Source organism: Pocillopora damicornis, chromosome 10 (assembly GCF_964200805.1).
Source record: "Pocillopora damicornis chromosome 10, jaPocDami1.2, whole genome shotgun sequence".
NCBI lineage: Eukaryota > Metazoa > Cnidaria > Anthozoa > Scleractinia > Pocilloporidae > Pocillopora > Pocillopora damicornis.
Window position 1 is genome coordinate 21108512 of NC_142679.1, and position 17749 is coordinate 21126260.

A 17749-nucleotide genomic window follows, 5' to 3' on the forward strand; every position below is an offset into this window, starting at 1 on the left:
TGGAACTTTTTACGTTCATATTTATCACCTTGGGAAAGGTTGCCACCGTTGTCTAAATTTAATCTGCAGTAGACATAGAAATAACCGCGAAATTACGAAATGAGCTAGAACGTACATGTGAAAAAAAACAAATAATTTACTGTCAACTTCTTACATTCTTAAGTTTTTCCTATGCTAAAAAAAACCTAACAGACCAGAGGTAGTTATCAACGGCCCAATCCATTTGTATATTTCATCGCACTTTCTTTTATTGTTATCATTGGTGTTATTTTTTTTTTCTCTTTTCTAGGTGGACCATCATAAAATATGTCCATGCGATCAGTCCCAGACACAATAGCTATTACTTGTGCGACAGTCCTTTCTGTTCTTGTCATCGTTGTTATAACGGGAAACTTTACTGTTTGCACGATCATACTGAAATATCGCGATATGAGGTAAAATATTCTTCCTACAGTACTTTTGTGACATTTCTGTCATGCTATCGATCGGAATATTTCATGATCCCTGACATCTCGCGTAAACAGTAACTTAGTGGGGTTTTATCGTTGCCAACCACCTAAATTCTGGTTCAACAGTATTCATACAGCAGTCTAAAAGATAAAAAATTCCCTATCCATTTTCGATTCAGAGTCATGATAAAATTAACTCTGATGAACTACTATTGGTGTATACTTTTCTTATAGTGTTTCAGTTAGTGTCAGCTCATCTTTTGGGAGAAAATAAATTTGATCTTAAAATTTTCGTTTGTTTCTTTTTGATGCACAAGATCAATCCACCATGTCACAAAACTGGGAACGTACTATGCGGGGTTAATTACACCAGACGAAATGGAAAAACAAAAAATTTGCTTCAAATCTTTATCTTAAACGTTCCTATCGTGTTCAAGAGCATTATTGGTGCGGTTACTCCATTTGCTTTTAAACAAATGTAGCAATGCACCTCTTTTTGTCTTTTTATCAGTATCTTCATCATCATCATCATCATTATCATCTTCATTATTACATTTATTGTTATCATCATTTCTATTTATTTTGTTGTTGTTTTGTTTTCATTATTTGTTGTTCATTCTTCCTCTGTCATTTTTAATTGGATTTTTGCGTTTACCTTTATTTCTACACTCGCTAGAATTCCAATCAATTTCCTTCTTGTGAACCTGGCTGTTTCGGACATTATGATTGCAATATTTCATGCACCACAGTACATCTTCAGTCTGATGTTTACCCATCCTGATGGAGTGACTGGGACAGTTCTGTGCAGGCTACTGACTGGAGGAAACTTTGCTTGGGTTGGAGCATCTTCATCCGTCTTAACTCTGGTTTTTATCGCCATTGAGCGCTATTATGCAATAATATATCCATATGATGGAAAGAAAAAGCTTACCAATACCAAACTTAAGGTAACAGATCTGTCTGGAGAAGTCCTTGTTAATTAATTTCTGTAAATTCAAGCTGACTCGGAAAAAAAAAAAAACTAATCAGCATGAGGGAAACAATAGCCCCGAGAGAATCACTCAATTAGAGTGCGCTTTGCATTAAATACGAACACCAGTTGTGGAAAGTTTTCATCATACATCTATGATCCCACGACAAACGCTCACAATGTATCATAATTTATATACGTTTTGACTTCCGTCTAAGAAGAAAGTGGGCTGAAAATTGATTATCTTCGAACCATTGGTCGTCATAAACAGACCAAAGACCTTCTTCTTTACTTTTTTCTGTTCTAGGTAATTATTCCTTTCTGTTGGATTCTTGCATTTTCCTTGAATGTACCAATTTTCTTGGCCATGAACTTCAAAAACACCTTAGGTGACTGCGAGGAGGACTGGCCACAGGAGTGGATGGGCATAGCCAATAGCATGAACTGGTTGGTGACTATGACCTTTCTTCCCATGACACTGATGACTGCGGCTTATTCCAGAATCGTGTGCACACTGTGGTTCACACAAATTGATGATGATCAACTTTCACATCGACAGAAGGTGAGAAGTTCTTGCAAATTAAACGCAAAACTTTTGTAGTCCTTGGCCCGTCTTTAAAAGGTGCGATTTTTTGATTTGAGACATTACAGAGCTCTTGTATCCACCACCAGCCACCACCAGGTACATCAAATCCCGAAGTGTTTTCACCGTTGAAAGCATTTAAACAACTTCTTGATGTTTTAGCGTTAAGTTGTGATGGAATGAGAACACTACATATGATTTCAAGTTTCTCTATAACAATTCACCTCGAACCGACAGTCGACCTCTTCGCCTAAGGATGTCTAGCAGGGTATAAACAAAACATCACGATCCACAATGGAAGTCACCGCATCGTGTTACGCACGATAATACTTTACTACTGGTGTTTATATAATTATGAATAATAACAACCAAGAGAATATAAACTGACTATATTTTCTTGCAAAGACCTCCTACATGATTCTAAAATAAAAGTTGAACAAAGCGCACGAACTGCATGATAAACATGAGATGCTTTGTTCAATTTAACCACTTCTTTGATCAGGCCGGCGATCATTTATATTTAGAATCTATAGAAGGAAGTTGGAGGAACGAATACGAAAGCAATTTATCATGAGCCCTCTCAGTTTTCGACACTAAAAACAGAGATAAGAACACATAATTATCGTCCGCGACCAATATGTTTTACTCCTTTGACATTGTGGTAACGTTTATAGGACGTTATAATAAAGTTCGGATATAACGCGTGCTGTCATTGGTTGAAAGAGCGCGCTCCATGAGAGTATAGAGCAGAGAGCTGAGCTAAAGCTGTCACGCCATCTGCCAAATTGCACTATGTTTAACCTTTTCCGGAACTTTTCTCTACCTTTTTTTCGTTAATTGGAAGTGAAATTTCGGAACAGGCGAGCCGGCAAGTGGCAACAGAAGAACCAAACAAAGGTTTTTAAAAGGCCAGGCGCCGTAAATTACGTTGTTATAATGTGAGCAGAGACGAAAATCCTCAAGGAGAAAACGACATGTACAGTCAGTGTTTTAGGGGTTTTCACGCTTAGTTGGATGGCAAGCTTATGTGCGGTAATAAAAATCAAACACAGCTAACACTCGTATAGTAAGTAAAGTTTCGTGATCAAAAACAAAACAGGAATGATGAAAAATATAACCAAACTGGCATAACTGTTAAAATTCAAACTAATCATGCCGGTGTCAGAGCGACTGCGATCATGCTGAGGTCCGTCGCGGTTTGCTCATCATGGCAATCTTCGGTCATCGCAGTGAAGCAAGCCTCAGGAACTACTGCGGCCGCCCTTCGAGTGAAAAAATAAGAGCTTTCTCTGATGTCCTTTCCGATGCGTGGAATGGAAGGCCACATCAGTCACTGCAGCCGATTGTCACGGCGCTGTTATCCCAGGCGATCTTTATGTTCCGGTGAATTCGGCTGTCGTTTATTCATAAAACACTCGCCTTGAACTGTTTGTTTTCTACTTGTCATGTGAAAAACTTGCGTGTTTTTATGAACCACAATTCTGCCGTGTTTCACTGAACATTTCACTTTCAGATTCTGTATTAGAGACTAAAAAACTTCTGGCAGAAGTGTTAAATTCGACCTGCCGAAATATTCAAGTTTTTAAACTTTTGCAGAATGTGAACTTTGATGGTTTGACATTTTTGACAGCTTTAGTCTTGTACAGCCAATCAGGTATCGAAGCTGCTCCTTACATTATTTTGATCTTCTCTTTGAATCTCTGGTTCACTAGACCATATACAAACGGGTTGACGGCAGAGTTAAACAGCTCTCGGCGCTGAAGTGGCTCACGATGTAGACTGGATGGGACCTGTAATCCAACACATCGCAAAGATACCGCTGACAGACAAGGTGGCTTGCTTCAGCACCTTCTGCACTCCCTTTTCTCAGAGAAAGATTAAAGATTGATAACATCTCAATCTGTTAAGTTTGTACTCAAAATACAACAAACTATTATCTCGCAAAGGAAGCCTCAACGACTTATTATGAGTCTTGCGGGATCTGGTTTTGATTCGAATTCTCGCTGTTGTCAGGCGTAAATTTGAATCAAAGCCTGTACACTACTCTAGTATACGACACAACCATCACTGTCAACGGAATAATTGCCACGACTATTAACCACACCACATTGTAAGCCTGAGGAATCCATTTTTTTGTTCACATTCTTACCCAGGCGCCATTCCATCATCAATGTCCAAAACTAGGAACACTGGCAAGTTTTTAATCACTGAGAAAACCCAAAAACCAAGAATAAAAAACTGAAATTAAATTCAACGCATGGTTTATATCGATCTTTTGGCAGCACACGTTATACGAGTAACAGATCTCGAAAAGAGAAAGAAATTATTCGCCAGCTCAATCGTTTGTTCGTCTTTCCTAATAGTGTAATTGGAAAAATAATATATCTCTTGACTGAATCCTCTCTTGCTGATAACTTGACACTCGAAATTTTCATCCCAGACATCACGTATCATTATTTCAAAATTCTTCACACGAATTTAAAAAAAGAAACATTGGAAAATCTATCCACATAAGCCTACAACACTTGCTTGGGGATTGCCGAAGTGGCCATATCATTTTGCGGTAAGATTGCACAAGCAATTCTGATTATTCAGCAGAAAAGCGTCACCCAGTTATTGTTCAGACGATTCTGATTAGTAAGATTTGAACAATTTAAGCCTGTTTAGCTGTCGAGTTAGCGTGGGCTTTACAATTTTGTGCGCGCTAAGTAATGGCTAACCTACTTCCGTCCCAAGCCCTCTGTGGCATTACCACTCACTGCTTTAGTGCGGACTAATTCCCAGCTACAAGGGGTAAGACAAATTTAAGTTTTATCCTCAAATCTGGGCCTTTGTTAGGACAACTTGAGTTACAGAGGATTTGCATTTTCAAGGTTAACCAATCATAGAATAGAAATAAATAATAAATTGAATAAACTATTTCCATTTCAGCGTCGTAATGCTGAGCACAGAAAAAATATTTTAAAGAATTATTATACGCTCCGTAGTTTAGAACTATGCCTAATTATAGCACACCACTAAAACTAAGAAGCTTGTGAGAACTTTTTAGGCATAACAAATTAAACAAAGGGCTCTAAGGCAGGTGCAATCACTTGATTTTTATTGGCTGAAAAGTCTGTTTGTCTTAATTACAATAGCACAAACTGATGAGTTGAATTTAACATCAATTCAAAAGAATATTATACTTACCTCGATGTTTTCCGGCTTGACATGCATACGAGAGTTTCCTAAAGTCTTAGTCTGTCAGTTTTTGTATGATATCATGGTTTTCACACGCTAATGTAGATCGAAATAACCTTGGCACATCTTTAACTGCTTTGGAATTGAAACAGAGCGCAAGTCTGTAAAGACAGGTGAGTAAAAACCATTGAAAACAGATATTCAATAACCAATGCTTTGTTTCACTTCTCAAATAGAAGTTTTCACGTTCGTGTTTTTCATCTTAGGAAAGGTTATTACCGTTATCTGCATGTAATTTACGGAGAATCTACCCGTCTGCGGTAGACATGGTGTAATAACCACGAAAATACGTTATGATCAAAAAAGTGCATTTGAAAAAAACAGCTTACTTTGCTATCGGCTTCTTACCTCGTTAATTTTTCCTTATGCGAAAAAACCTAACGGACCAAATATAGTTGTTAATGGCCCAATCCATTTCTTTATGTTAACGCATTTTCTTTGGTGTGATTTTTTTTTCTCTTTTCTAGGTGGACCATCGACCACATAAAATATGTCCATGCGATCAGTCCCAGACACAATAGCTATTACTTGTGCAACAGTCCTTTCCGTTCTTGTCATCGTTATTATAACGGGAAACTCTACTGTTTGTACGATCATACTGAAATATCGCGATATGAGGTAAAATATTCTTCCTACAGTACTTTTGTGACTTTTCTGTCATTCTATCGATCGGAATATTTAATGATCCCCTACATCTCGCGTAAACAGTAACTTAGCGGGGTTTTATCATTGCCAACCACCTAGATTCCGGTTCAACAGTATTAGTACAGCAGTCTAAAAGATAAAAAATTCCCTATCCATTTTCGATTTAGAGTCACGATAAAATTAACCGCGATGAACTACCGTTGGTGTATACTTTTCCTATGTTTTTCAGTTAGAGTCAGCTCATTCATCTTTTGGGAGAAAATAAATTTTATCTTAAAATGTTTTATTTGTGGGTTTGTTTGCTTCTTTATGATTCACAAGATCAATCCTCCATACGAACGTACTATTCGGAGTTTTTTAGACTAGATGAAATGGAAAAACTAAAAATTTGCTTTAAATCTATATCCTAAACGTTCCTATCGTGTTCAAGAGCATTATTGGTGCGGTTACTCCATTTGCTTTAAAATAAATGTAGCAGTGCACTTCTTTTTGTCTTTTAATCAATATTATCATCATCATCATTATTATCTTTATTACTACATTTATTGCTATCATTATTTTTGTTTATTTTGTTGTTGTTACTGTTGTTGTCATCATTATTTGTTGTTCATTCTTGCTCTGTCATCTTTTAATTACATTCTTGTGTTTACCTTCATTTTTACATCCGCTAGAATTCCAATCAATTTCCTTCTTGTGAACCTGGCTGTTTCGGACATTATGATTGCAATATTTCTTGCACCAGAGTACATCTTCAGTCTGATGTTTACCCATCCTGATGGAGTGACTGGGACAGTTCTATGCAGGCTACTGACTGGAGGAAACTTTGCATGGGTTGGAGCATCTTCGTCTGTCTTCACCCTGGTTTTTATCGCCATTGAGCGCTATTATGCAGTAATATATCCATATGATGAAAAGGGAAAGCTTACCAATACCAAACTTAAGGTAACAGATCCGCCTGGAGAAATCGATGTTGATTGATTTCTGTAAAATCAAGCTGAGTAATAAAAAAGCAACTAATCAGCACGAGGGAAACGATAATACGGAGCGAATCAGCCGATTAGAGTGCGTTTGTATCAAATACGAACACCTGTTATAGAAAGTTTTCATTAAACATAACTCCCAGGATAAACGCCCACAATGTACTATAATTTACATACGTTTTGACTTCAATCTAAGAAAAAATAGGCTGGGAATCGATCATCGTCGAACCATAAGTCGTTACAAACAGGCCAAAGCCCTTTTTCTTTACTTCTTTCCTGCTTTAGGTAATTATTCCTTTCTGTTGGATTCTTGCATTTATCTTGAATGTACCGACTTTCTTGGCCTTGAACTTCAAGAACACCTTAGGTGACTGCGAGGAAGACTGGCCTCAGGAGTGGATGGGCATAGCCAACAGCATGATCTGGTTGGTGACTATGACCTTTCTTCCCATGACACTGATGACTGCGGCTTATTCCAGAATCGTGTGCACATTGTGGTTCACACCAACTGATGATAATCAACTTTCACATGGACAGAAGGTGAGAAGTTCTTGCAAATTCAACGCACAACTTTGTGGTCCATGGCCCGTCTTAAAAGGGTGCGATTCTTTGATTTGAGACATTACTGAGCCACAACTCTATTTTCCACCACCCTTCCATATCAATAACAGGATATCGAGGTACATCAAATCCCGAAATTTTTCTACTGTTGAAAGCATTTATACATTTATTACTCGCTTTATAACAAGTACCTTACTAAGGTTTTCGATCTCCTCACATAGGCTGTGATCAAGTTGCGGAAGCGGGTCACGGCAATGGTAATAACTGTCAGCTTCATATTTGGAGTCTGTTGGCTCACCGATTCGACAATTTATTTCTTGCATTTTATCAACTCTCCTTACAGTGATGTTGTTTTTTATATTACTACCATACTGATCCTATTTAATTCTGCTGTCAACCCGTTTGTGTACGCCCTGATTAACCAAAGATTCCGCCAAAAGATCAAGACAATGTTCCGATGCAATTGCGTCGCTACAAACAGAATTGGCCCCACTATCCATTCCACCGGTAAAATAGTATTGCCGACCGTGGCTACCACTCTACCAAATCTTCAAGACAAAGTTAATGCAGGGGAAAGTGATTTCAACAATTGACTGTAAAAATATCGACGAGAACGTTAAGTTTGCGAACTTCACTTGTTTAGTAAACAATTAGAAGTAAGTAGAATCAAAGTAACAATGGGCTGCAATTAATCTGATAAATTCATGGTCTTCTAGAAATTGTATGTACATGGTGTAGTAACAGAACCTATCCTCTTTACTTTGTAAATTATGCATTAATAATAACGATAAAAGTAATAACTGGGGCAATGACAACGACGATGTTGATGGTGGTGATGATGGTGACGATGAAGCGTGTTAAGACATCCGAATGACATCAGTATTGTGAACCGCAAGTAATCAAGTTGGAGGTATAAAATTAGTTTTTTACCGTTTGAATCCTGGAGTTCCTTACTTATCCATCACTGATGTTATGATGGCTCTATTTTACGCTGTCACATTTTGTTTGACATTTTCGTAAAGTTTTGTGAGACAGCGGGAGTAATTATTATTATTTAGTGGAAAAGCATTTTTAAAAAAAAACCTTTTGCATTTATCAAACAGGCGATTTGAAAAACCCCTGATTGATAACGAGCGATCAAGTCGGTTTAATTTGCCTAGTTGATGGTTTTGTGTAGGCGTGATGAAAGACGTGATGAAAGATATCATCTGACCCAGGCCTTTCACGGCTATGCTACCCATTGACCTAACGTAGACAAAACTACAGCCTATGTAGGCTGGAACAGTTTGTATTGTTAATGCCTAGCTAACTTTCTCCCTTTCAGCCGATTATAATATGACGTTATCAAATAAATGCGAACTCTTAAATGAAAAGATGGTATCATGAAAAGATGGCACACGGTATATGCTTCGTTATTACCCGATTATTTATTCTATACCACCCCTTGGACGATTACCACGATTATTTTTAGCACACGGTAAACTTTCTTAGCCTCTTAAGCATAAGGTTTTGCTAACATTTTTCCAAAGATTCACTCTGTTCTGGTCTTCTTTATCATAACGGGAAACCTTATTTTTGGTATGATCATATCGCGGCATCTCTTAAAAAGTGCCGGTCAAAGCTGTTGAAAGACAACTAAGCGCAGCTGGCGGCGCAATATGTATGAGGTCTCGCATGCTGATGCGTATTCAGTCGACCTCTTCGCCTAAGGATGACTAGCAGGGTATAAACAAAACATCACGATCCACAATGGAAGTCACCGCATCGTGTTACGCACGATAATACTTTACTACTGGTGTTTATATAATTATAAATAACAACAACCAAGAGAATATAAACTGACTATATTTTCTTGCAAAGACCTCCTACATGGTTCTAAAATAAAATTTGAACAAAGCACACGAACTGATAAGGATGAGATGCTTTGTCCAATTTGAACACTTTTTTGATCAGGCCGGCGATTATTTACATCTTGAATGCACAGAGGGAAGATGGAAGAACGAATACGAATGCAATTTATCATGAGCCCTCTCAGTGTTCGACACTAAAAACAGACGTAAGAACACAAAATGATCTTCAATGACAAATATGTTTGACTCCTTTGACTTTAATTTTAATTTATTATGGTAATGTATATCACGGGATGATAAGGAATACATTTGAAATAGGGTTTTGCATATGGAAACATGCCATGAAAAATGACCGTATACCCTAGGTAGTTTTATTAAAATTTAAGGGGAATCCTGAACGTTCTGGGGTATCTATTTTGCAGGATTTGCCCAAAAGAGCAGGTTGAGGTTGGTAAGGTATGAAAAATATTCTGTTTCGCCTCAGTTTCAAATTAAAACGTTTTTACAGGTAATTATTAAAGCGGAGGTTGTTGTCACATTTAAATATAACGAAAAATTAATTCTACAGTCGCTCAGTCATGCTAAAGAAAACGAAGAGAACCGCCTTAATATAAATACCACTTTTTTGTGTTCTGTATTGGAAGGATCGTCAAACTCTTTGGAGATGTCCATGCGTTCAGTCTCTGAAACAGCAGCTGCTGCATGTATAGTGGTTCTTTCTTCCCTCGTCATTCTCGTCGTGTTAGGAAACATTTTGGTGTGCGTGATAATTATGAAACATCGGGATATGCAGTAAGTAATTAGCGAGAACTTTTTCATTGTTCAGACCAATTCAAAACACATCTCACAGGCTGCATTTTCTGTAAAGTATGTAAAATGGCACAAAAACTTTGCCTGCTAAAAACTTAAAAGTCTGGGTTCGCTCGGTTTCCCGGAAATACTAAAAGTGTGATAATATCAAGATACTTCAATTTGACCCGTCGATTGCGAGGTTTCTCTGCTTATTTTAATGATCGAATGGGAAATTCTGTCGTCTTTGTTTTACAAGAAATTTGGATCAGGAGACGCTCCTTAGGATGAACGATTTTTAATTATTTTCTGTTCAAATTACTGCCCTGAACGCTTTGACAAGTTTTCTTTTATCGCTGATTTATCTGATGTCAGACGTCAATAGAGCGCTTCATTTCGTACTATCATAATGTACTGTGCGTTCTTTCTCTCTTAATTGTCGGCCACAATTTGTTCATTTAGATGTCTTGAATTTTTGACGATGCCTTCAGCGACACGCGTAAACGGAAAGTATCGGACAAGAAGGGGGCACCAGCGTGAGGCGGTCAATTGGAATACGTTGATACCTTTAGTATACACCGTGCAATATTTCAAATATTGTTATATTTTTCAACTATATTTTCAAACATGATTTTCCTTCGAATTTTCTAATTTTTTTTATTTGCAAAGTTTTCATATTTTTCAAACTTGATTTAAAATTTCTTCTAAGTATGTACAAAGCCTCCATCGAAGGAAAAAAAATTGACGAATACATTTGCGAATTTAAATTAAAACTTCCGTTTGTGTAGACTAATGAGGAACTACATCAGTGTTTGAATAGAAAAATAAAGCTACAGTAACCCCTTGACTAAATTTTTGATAATTACGATATTTTCATGATTTTCGCAGAAATGCTATAAACTTTTTACTTGTGAATCTGGCTATCTCAGACATCGTGATTGCAATCTTCATCATACCCGACTTCATCCTAAGCCGCACATTTAGCCATCCTGACGGAGCGACCGGGTCAGTTCTATGCCGACTGCTGACAGGCGGAAACTTCTCGTGGGTTGGAGCTGCTTCATCGGTTTTTACCTTGATGGTGATATCTATCGAACGCTATCATGCAGTATTGCATCCTTATGGAAATAGATGGAAGCTTAGCTATCACAACCTGAAGGTAAAAATGTTTCTGAGATTTGCATGTACATAGACTAGAATTTAGCGATTAAAGCTGGTGGATAAATTTCTCTTATTCATATCTGGAAAAAATGGTGAATATAATGCATTTTGACGGAGAATCTAAGGTGACCTCAGAGGAATGTCATTGGTCGCATTTTTGCCGAAATTTGGTGGGTCTAGGAATAAGTCTCTCTTTCTTTTTTTAAAGTCAGTGTTTCCTTTAATGTTAATAAAGTTGATTAAAAAATATGCAGCCATGATGTTTTAATCGGTTCCACCTGCAGCTCTGGCAAAGATGTCACCACAGACGAAATGATCTTTGCTAAAGAAGGAGGCGAAGAGGGGGTTGGAGTAGAGGGCATGAAGATGGTGTGGCTCGATTCTTAAGCATGATATCTTTATTCTTTAATTTTCGTTTCCATTTATCAGTTGTGTACGTTTTTCGTCCCTGCATAGGTAATTATTCCAAGCTGTTGGATCTTTGCAGTGATTATGATTCTACCAACGTTTCTTAGTGTTGATTTTGACAACACCATACGCGACTGCAAAGAATATTGGCCCTCAAAGTGGATGGGCATAGCATACAGCATAACCTTGTTTTTAATCTTGGCCGCCCTTCCTTTGGTATTAATGACTGGCTTATATTCACGAGTGGTGTACGCTTTGTGGTTCAGAAAAAATGATCACACTCAACTCTCTCATCAACAACAAGTAAGAGATGATTGTATGACTCTTTTAATTTAACGGTTTGTGGTACATTACTCTAGTTGGTTGATTGGTTGTTTAATCTTAATTAGGCCTTATTTCACTGTGTAGCCAACGAAATTAAAATTTTGCTTGAATTAAAATCTTTGCCTTCTATTCGAACTCTCCAAAAATATGATAAATAATTGACTATCCTTGTCTTCTCGGTCCGTACTGTAAATTATGTAATTTCGTTTTTCCTCTCGGGTTTTTGGCGCACGCATCTTGCGCTTGGGCCATATATCCGAGCGGGAAAAACTCGCTCTAACTTACAACACGGAACGAAAAACGAAGTTAGTAAGAAGTATATAAAAGAAGTGTTAATATGAAAAACGGATCCATTTTTTGCCAAAGTGTGTTTGCCAAATCTCGACTCTAAGGAGGGTCTCCAACAAGTTTTTCGGGATCCGGGATTGGGCTTATTTAAAGGCCGAGATCCGAGAATTTTAAGCCAGAAGTGAGCGAGATGCGGGATTGCTATTATGAACGGGACACGGTATTCGGTGATTTTGATCGGATTCGGGATATAACACAAATTGATCTTGTCGGTCATGAAAAGCACCAGGCATACAGGCTCTCTAGCATTCAAGAGGAGATCGGGCTGCTCAGCGACACTTCACGACGTACCTCTATCAGAGAGAAATTCAGGCGGTCGAACTTCAAGGAGCAGCAAGAAAACAGCGGGAAACAAGACTAAGAGGAAGATGGAATACTGGAGTACGATTCCCCGAGTGATGATGATGACATTCCATCTTTGGAGCGAGAGGCTGATTTTTACCCCGGAAGAGGTCCCCGCTTCAGAAGAACTGTTCGCTTCAACAGCAGAATTGTATTCAGTTAATTTTTCTTTATCTTCGTTGTTATGGAACTATGGGATTGCGTGACCTTTTGTGTTTAATGCACTTGTTGAAATTGTTATTCGTTTCTTTGATATTGATCTACCTGTACCTATACGTTTGTCCGTGATCGAAATTTAATGAAAGGAGGTCGTTACCGTGACGAGCGTGCGTCATTCGTGCAAGACTTTGAAAACTTCTAAAACGAAGGATATCATCATTTTGGTGAAAAGAGATCAACTCACGCCTTACGGCGACCATAGACTTCAGCGGATCAATGCTGGTTAACAAAATCATCACCCACCGGATAGGAAATAGGCTAAGACAATCGGGATCGGGATTGGCCGGTATAAACCTTCGGGATTACGGGATTGAGAGAAAATTTTAGTTGGAATCGCGGGATTGATGAACCCTATTGGGGACCCTCACTAGGCAATAAAAGCTTCTTAAAAAGTGACGATGCCCATGTAGCGTGGTTTCTTTGCTTGTTTGCTTTGTTTGTTTGGTTGTTTTCACACAGCAAATGACAGCATAGCTGCTCGCAACTCTAAGAAGTATTGAGTTATCTTTTTAAACTTTTCTTTATAAAGGGTGTCATGAAAGTACGAAGGCGGGTCACTTTAACGGTGACAATTGTCAGTGCCAGTTTTGGAATCTGTTGGATCACAGACTCGACCATCTTTTTCCTGCATCACGTCACTTCACCTTACAGTGATGTAAGTTTTGCTATTGGTGCTATAATGATCCTTTCCAATTCTGCTCTCAACCCCTTTGTGTATGCTCTGACCAACAAAAGATTCAACCAGAAGATCAAGGCCATGTTACACCGTAATGTCTTCCAAAGGAACAAGGTTCATCCAGGTGAGGAACATCTCAGCTGCAACGAACTAACGAAAGAACATAAGACGATAGCAGCATTCCTTCAGATTTCCCATTAGGTGGGACCGACTTCTAGAAATTAAGCAATTGTAGGTTGCGTAATCAATCAGCACTACATAAAACTTAACTTACTGGAATAACTGTAAGGAGACACTATGTGTCTGGGGAGCAGCGAAAAAGCGCTAAATTTCTTAGGTTACGAAACTCTGGAGAAAAAGCGTGAGAGCCATGTACGCAATTTAGTCATGAAATGCTTAAGCAGCCGCTGTCAACAGTTCTTTATGCACTACTTTAATTATAACAAAGATGTATTACCTAGAGCAACAAGAAGCAGCGGTAAACCTAGACTTCTGTCTATAAAGTTAGAATGTAGAAAAAAGGCCCTTTTATCATGGCTGTGTAATTTTTAATCAGATTTTAAGATTTTTAAGATTTTAATTGTAATTTGATTTTTAGGTCCTTTGGATAAAATTTTATAGCTATTTTTTAATGTACTTGAGTATCACTATTATTTCTAATCAACTTAGTTTATCATATATGTTGGGCCTCTATGGATAGCAGTTTTTATCTTGTGCAAAAACTGAAGGAGCTACCCTATGGAAATAAAGGTTTCTTACTTAATTAATTGAAGGAAAATTGATGGAGCCTGTCCCACTTTTAACAGTAAACAAAGACATATTTTTAAGTAACTTAAAAGGAACATAAAATAAAACGCAAGAGAAAATTGTAAGCAACAAAGCGAACCTTAACCATGATCTTCCGTAAAAACAAATACAAGAAGATAACAGTTGGACGCCCGACACAGTTTTGTACCTTTATGACGATACCATACTATGTCGTGCAGGAACATGTACTCTGCAACAACATGTTCCTAAATTTTTGATTAACATAAACTGAATACCACCCGGAATCCACGACGAGAAAAAGAAACCATAAAAAGGGATTTCTATGGGATGGTAATGCGCCATGGACCTAACAATGTGAAAATACTAAAATGCAACTCTTACGTAAGCTATCATGAACTTTTTCTACGATTCGTAAGTCAAACGAGAAGAAAGTATAAATGTTCCAAATTTAGATAAAACACTTAAACAAAGAATCACAAGTTGTGAACAAATAATGACAAGTTCTGTTAAATTTGGCCAGTTCCTGTGCATGTCATGATTGATCTCTCTGATAATTTCCTAAAAATGCAAACTTTTCTAAAACTTCGACATTACGACATTCTCGCGAAACTCATTACAAGATGGCAATTATGGTGGCAATGATAACAAGCTCATTATCTAGATTAATCATATCTTGGAGCTTCTTCTCTCTTGCGATGTTTGTTGCAACTGCACTACCTCCGTAGTGTAAGTGGCGTCTTGGGTGCTATCCTGACCTGGGATAAAGGCATCCACCTTTGTTTTGCACAAACCAGGGCAGCATATCAGTTCCTTGATGTGCTGTCTAAAGCGATGATTAACGATGGCATATATGAATGGGTTAATGGCGGAATTGGCAGTCACCTCAGCAACGGATATGATATGCAGTAAATCGCTGTGGTACTGGGTGCGACTGAAGTAGCTGATGACGTACATCGTTTGGGCAGGAATCCGGCAAGCGACAAAGACCATGCTAACTGTGAAAACCATTTTGGTGATTCTTCTTCGAATCCTCAGCACTCCCTAAAATTATGAAAATGGCGAAATGGTTGTGAAAGAAATTGCTAACATTGAAAGCCTCTCTCAGAGCATTTTCTGTACTTGATCTATATCCCTATGCAAGCTTGCCAATTCCTAGGTTATGTTTGTCCAACGACACTCGAGCTTTAAAAGAAAGAGGGAGTTAGATTTTGAAATTAAACCGTGTCTGTAATGAACGGAGTATTTATAAAAGATAGAACTCCTGTCTTTTTTCTTTAGAAGAAGGACATAACATACTGGAATGACGCTGATTCTTGAGGAAGTGGCCTAGTTTCGTTCCAGAAAAAGTTTGGTAATGCTGTGATTGCCTCCAAAAATTTTGCTTTTTCAAGGGGTTAGTTAGTTAATCAGTGAACAAAAAAAACATTGTATAGTCTCTCGCTTGATTTTGAGCTAGTCTACGGAAACAAAAACATTCAAAGAACCCCGTGCTTGCCTGTCGAGTGCTGTCGCCATCATCCTCATCAAGAAACCAGAGCTGATACACGACTCTTGCGTACAGTCCGATCATCAGGATTATGGGAAGATAGCCGGTCACCACAAGCCATATCAAGCTGCTGGACTTTGCCATCCATTCCTCTGGCCAGTTCTCCATACAAGTCTTGTGCTCTGTGCTGTACCGGTCGGTCAACAGCAGAGGCAAATTGAAGAGGATTGCTAATAGCCAAATTACTGGAACAATGATCTGCAAGAATGTAATGAGCGATGGAGTGAGAAATTAACTAACACGAATATAAAAATTTGCCCAAGGGGAGATGGCGGCTGGCTCTCAAAATCTCTGATTGACAAACAAAAATTGGAAGCTGCAGTTTCGCCGATTTGTGTGATTAATAATTCTGCTACCTTATTCATATCTGCTATATCACCAAATTACACATACGCGTTTGGAAACGATTGAAAATACGGATCTGCAAAGGTTAATGTAATTTGGACACCCCAGTGATACTGATATCTTTTCGCGTTGAGTGTATGAATTGTCTCTGCTTTTACTCAATTATTGTATGTTTTATTTTCCTTTTCGGCCTCTTTGCTTTTTGATTTAGCTTTTTCCTTACCTCTACCTTCGCAGCTGTCAATTGTGTGCCTTGTGGGTTCATGATTGCGTAGTATCTCTCTAAAGCTACAACAGCCAGTGTAAATGCAGAAGCAACTGCTCCAATCCAAGACAAATTACCACCGGTCAGCAGCTTACAGATAACTGTACCAGTCATTCCATCAGGGAGTATGTAAGCATTAAAGAGCACAAACCGAGGAACTACGAAAAGGGCGACCAAAATGTCTGCTACAGCCAGGTTCAGGATTAGATAATTCATTGGAATTCTGACAAAAATTGAATCAAAGTTGATAAACTTTTTATTGTCTAAATTCTATTTTGATTTCTTAGCGTAAAGATGTGACATAAACCCTTTTTAACCTCAGGTTTATATTTGCAAAGATCCTGTACAGTCGATTAGTGGGTGACTAAGTACCCCCCTCCCCTCCCCCATGCCTCGGTTATTAGTTTATAATGATAAAAAAAGCCATAAAATCGAAACAAATGAAAAAGAAAACAATGGTTAGGTAAAAAAGGCTTAAAGGATTAATTTTTTTTCCTTTTCTTCCGCCTGTCACATCTGGTTATGCATGAAATTTCAAGTCACCTTCATTTCAGCCTTCAAGAGTCCCACATGAAATCCTTCACCATTGCAAGTGGCGTCTGACTCACCTCATATCTTTAAATTTAACGATCAACACACAAACAATCACGTTTCCAATGATGTCCATGGCAGTGAGTATAGAGAACATTGTAGCCAGGCCGATCATAGTGGCTTTTGACTCTGTGTAATACCACATGATGCAAGTGTTTCTCAGTCTGAAAATTTCCATACGAACAACCTAATGAGAACTTAGATCTTCTTACATGATGGTAGGAACGTGCAAACGTTTGTTAAGACAGTTATCAGTATCAGTACAACGTTTTCTGTTTCCGTTCTTTTTTTCGCTTTGGGATAAGAAATCTATTGAACTTATTGAATTATATTAAAAGGAATATGATGAAGGCCACCCTATGTGGTGCAGCTGGCTAGGTTGCCCAATTCACAGTTTGAAAATGGGAAAAGTAACGTACCTTATGTAGTTCAGTGTGTAGTTCAGTTTTGTAAAATTCCTAAAAGTATGAAAACAGTTGTCTTTCTCAGTCTTTCTCATTCAAAGAAATTATTTTTGATAAACATGTTCACTAACCTCCAAAATGTTCCTTTTCAAAACTATCGAAGAGAAGGAGGACAAGATCGAGAGCTAACCGCGATACTAAGCCGTGATACTAAGGTGGTGATTCCTTAATCACACATGGAACTATCGCTACCTCATACACTTTTTTCATTAAACCAAGCAGGAT

At 38.1% G+C, this 17749-nt stretch overlaps 3 protein-coding genes across 5 annotated transcripts; 2 read left to right on the top strand and 1 right to left on the bottom strand.

Annotated features, from left to right (window-relative positions):
* Positions 1–1131: 1131 nt before the first annotated feature.
* Positions 1132–8801, top strand: LOC113666725 (QRFP-like peptide receptor). Of its 3 annotated transcripts, none has more exons than XM_027182514.2 (5): positions 5133–5355; positions 5710–5860; positions 6559–6829; positions 7153–7407; positions 7650–8801. In XM_027182514.2, exons 2-5 carry the CDS (start codon positions 5733–5735, stop codon positions 8019–8021), a joined length of 1026 nt encoding a protein of 341 aa, XP_027038315.2. In that variant the 5' UTR covers positions 5133–5355; positions 5710–5732; the 3' UTR covers positions 8022–8801. The 3 variants fall into 3 exon arrangements, with proteins under 3 accessions (XP_089041465.1, XP_027038315.2, XP_089041466.1); XM_089185340.1 differs by having other exon boundaries at positions 5179–5355; positions 7856–8086; XM_089185339.1 differs by lacking the exons at positions 5133–5355; positions 5710–5860; positions 6559–6829; positions 7153–7407 and adding exons at positions 1132–1396; positions 1727–1981.
* Positions 8802–9588: 787 nt separating this feature from the next.
* On the top strand, positions 9589–14425 carry LOC113666699 (QRFP-like peptide receptor). The gene is made up of 5 exons (XM_089185348.1): positions 9589–9734; positions 9923–10070; positions 10956–11226; positions 11685–11939; positions 13399–14425. The coding sequence occupies exons 2-5, from the start codon at positions 9943–9945 to the stop codon at positions 13744–13746; spliced, it is 1002 nt and encodes a 333-aa protein (XP_089041474.1). The 5' UTR covers positions 9589–9734; positions 9923–9942; the 3' UTR covers positions 13747–14425.
* On the bottom strand, positions 13958–17714 carry LOC113666698 (pyroglutamylated RF-amide peptide receptor). The gene is made up of 5 exons (XM_089185346.1): positions 17596–17714; positions 17078–17224; positions 16428–16692; positions 15809–16057; positions 13958–15354 (listed from the first exon to the last, which is right to left on the bottom strand). Exons 2-5 carry the CDS (start codon positions 17203–17205, stop codon positions 14980–14982), a joined length of 1017 nt encoding a protein of 338 aa, XP_089041472.1. The 5' UTR covers positions 17206–17224; positions 17596–17714; the 3' UTR covers positions 13958–14979.
* Between the last annotated feature and the right edge of the window lie 35 nt (positions 17715–17749).

What these genes read in the sequence shown, in the direction of transcription:
- LOC113666725 (XM_027182514.2), top strand. Translation starts at nt 5,733, where the DNA reads ATGTCCATGCGATCAGTCCCAGACACAATAGCTATTACTTGTGCAACA. An exon ending in CTGAAATATCGCGATATGAG is followed by an intron (nt 5,861 to 6,558) that starts GTAAAATATTCT and finishes TACATCCGCTAG; the next exon opens with AATTCCAATCAATTTCCTTC. An exon ending in AACTTTCACATGGACAGAAG is followed by an intron (nt 7,408 to 7,649) that starts GTGAGAAGTTCT and finishes CTCCTCACATAG; the next exon opens with GCTGTGATCAAGTTGCGGAA.
- LOC113666699 (XM_089185348.1), top strand. Translation starts at nt 9,943, where the DNA reads ATGTCCATGCGTTCAGTCTCTGAAACAGCAGCTGCTGCATGTATAGTG. An exon ending in ATGAAACATCGGGATATGCA is followed by an intron (nt 10,071 to 10,955) that starts GTAAGTAATTAG and finishes TGATTTTCGCAG; the next exon opens with AAATGCTATAAACTTTTTAC. An exon ending in TTAGCTATCACAACCTGAAG is followed by an intron (nt 11,227 to 11,684) that starts GTAAAAATGTTT and finishes GTCCCTGCATAG; the next exon opens with GTAATTATTCCAAGCTGTTG.
- LOC113666698 (XM_089185346.1), bottom strand. Translation starts at nt 17,205, where the DNA reads ATGTGGTATTACACAGAGTCAAAAGCCACTATGATCGGCCTGGCTACA. An exon ending in GTTAAATTTAAAGATATGAG is followed by an intron (nt 16,693 to 17,077) that starts GTGAGTCAGACG and finishes AATTTTTGTCAG; the next exon opens with AATTCCAATGAATTATCTAA. An exon ending in TGACAGCTGCGAAGGTAGAG is followed by an intron (nt 16,058 to 16,427) that starts GTAAGGAAAAAG and finishes ACATTCTTGCAG; the next exon opens with ATCATTGTTCCAGTAATTTG.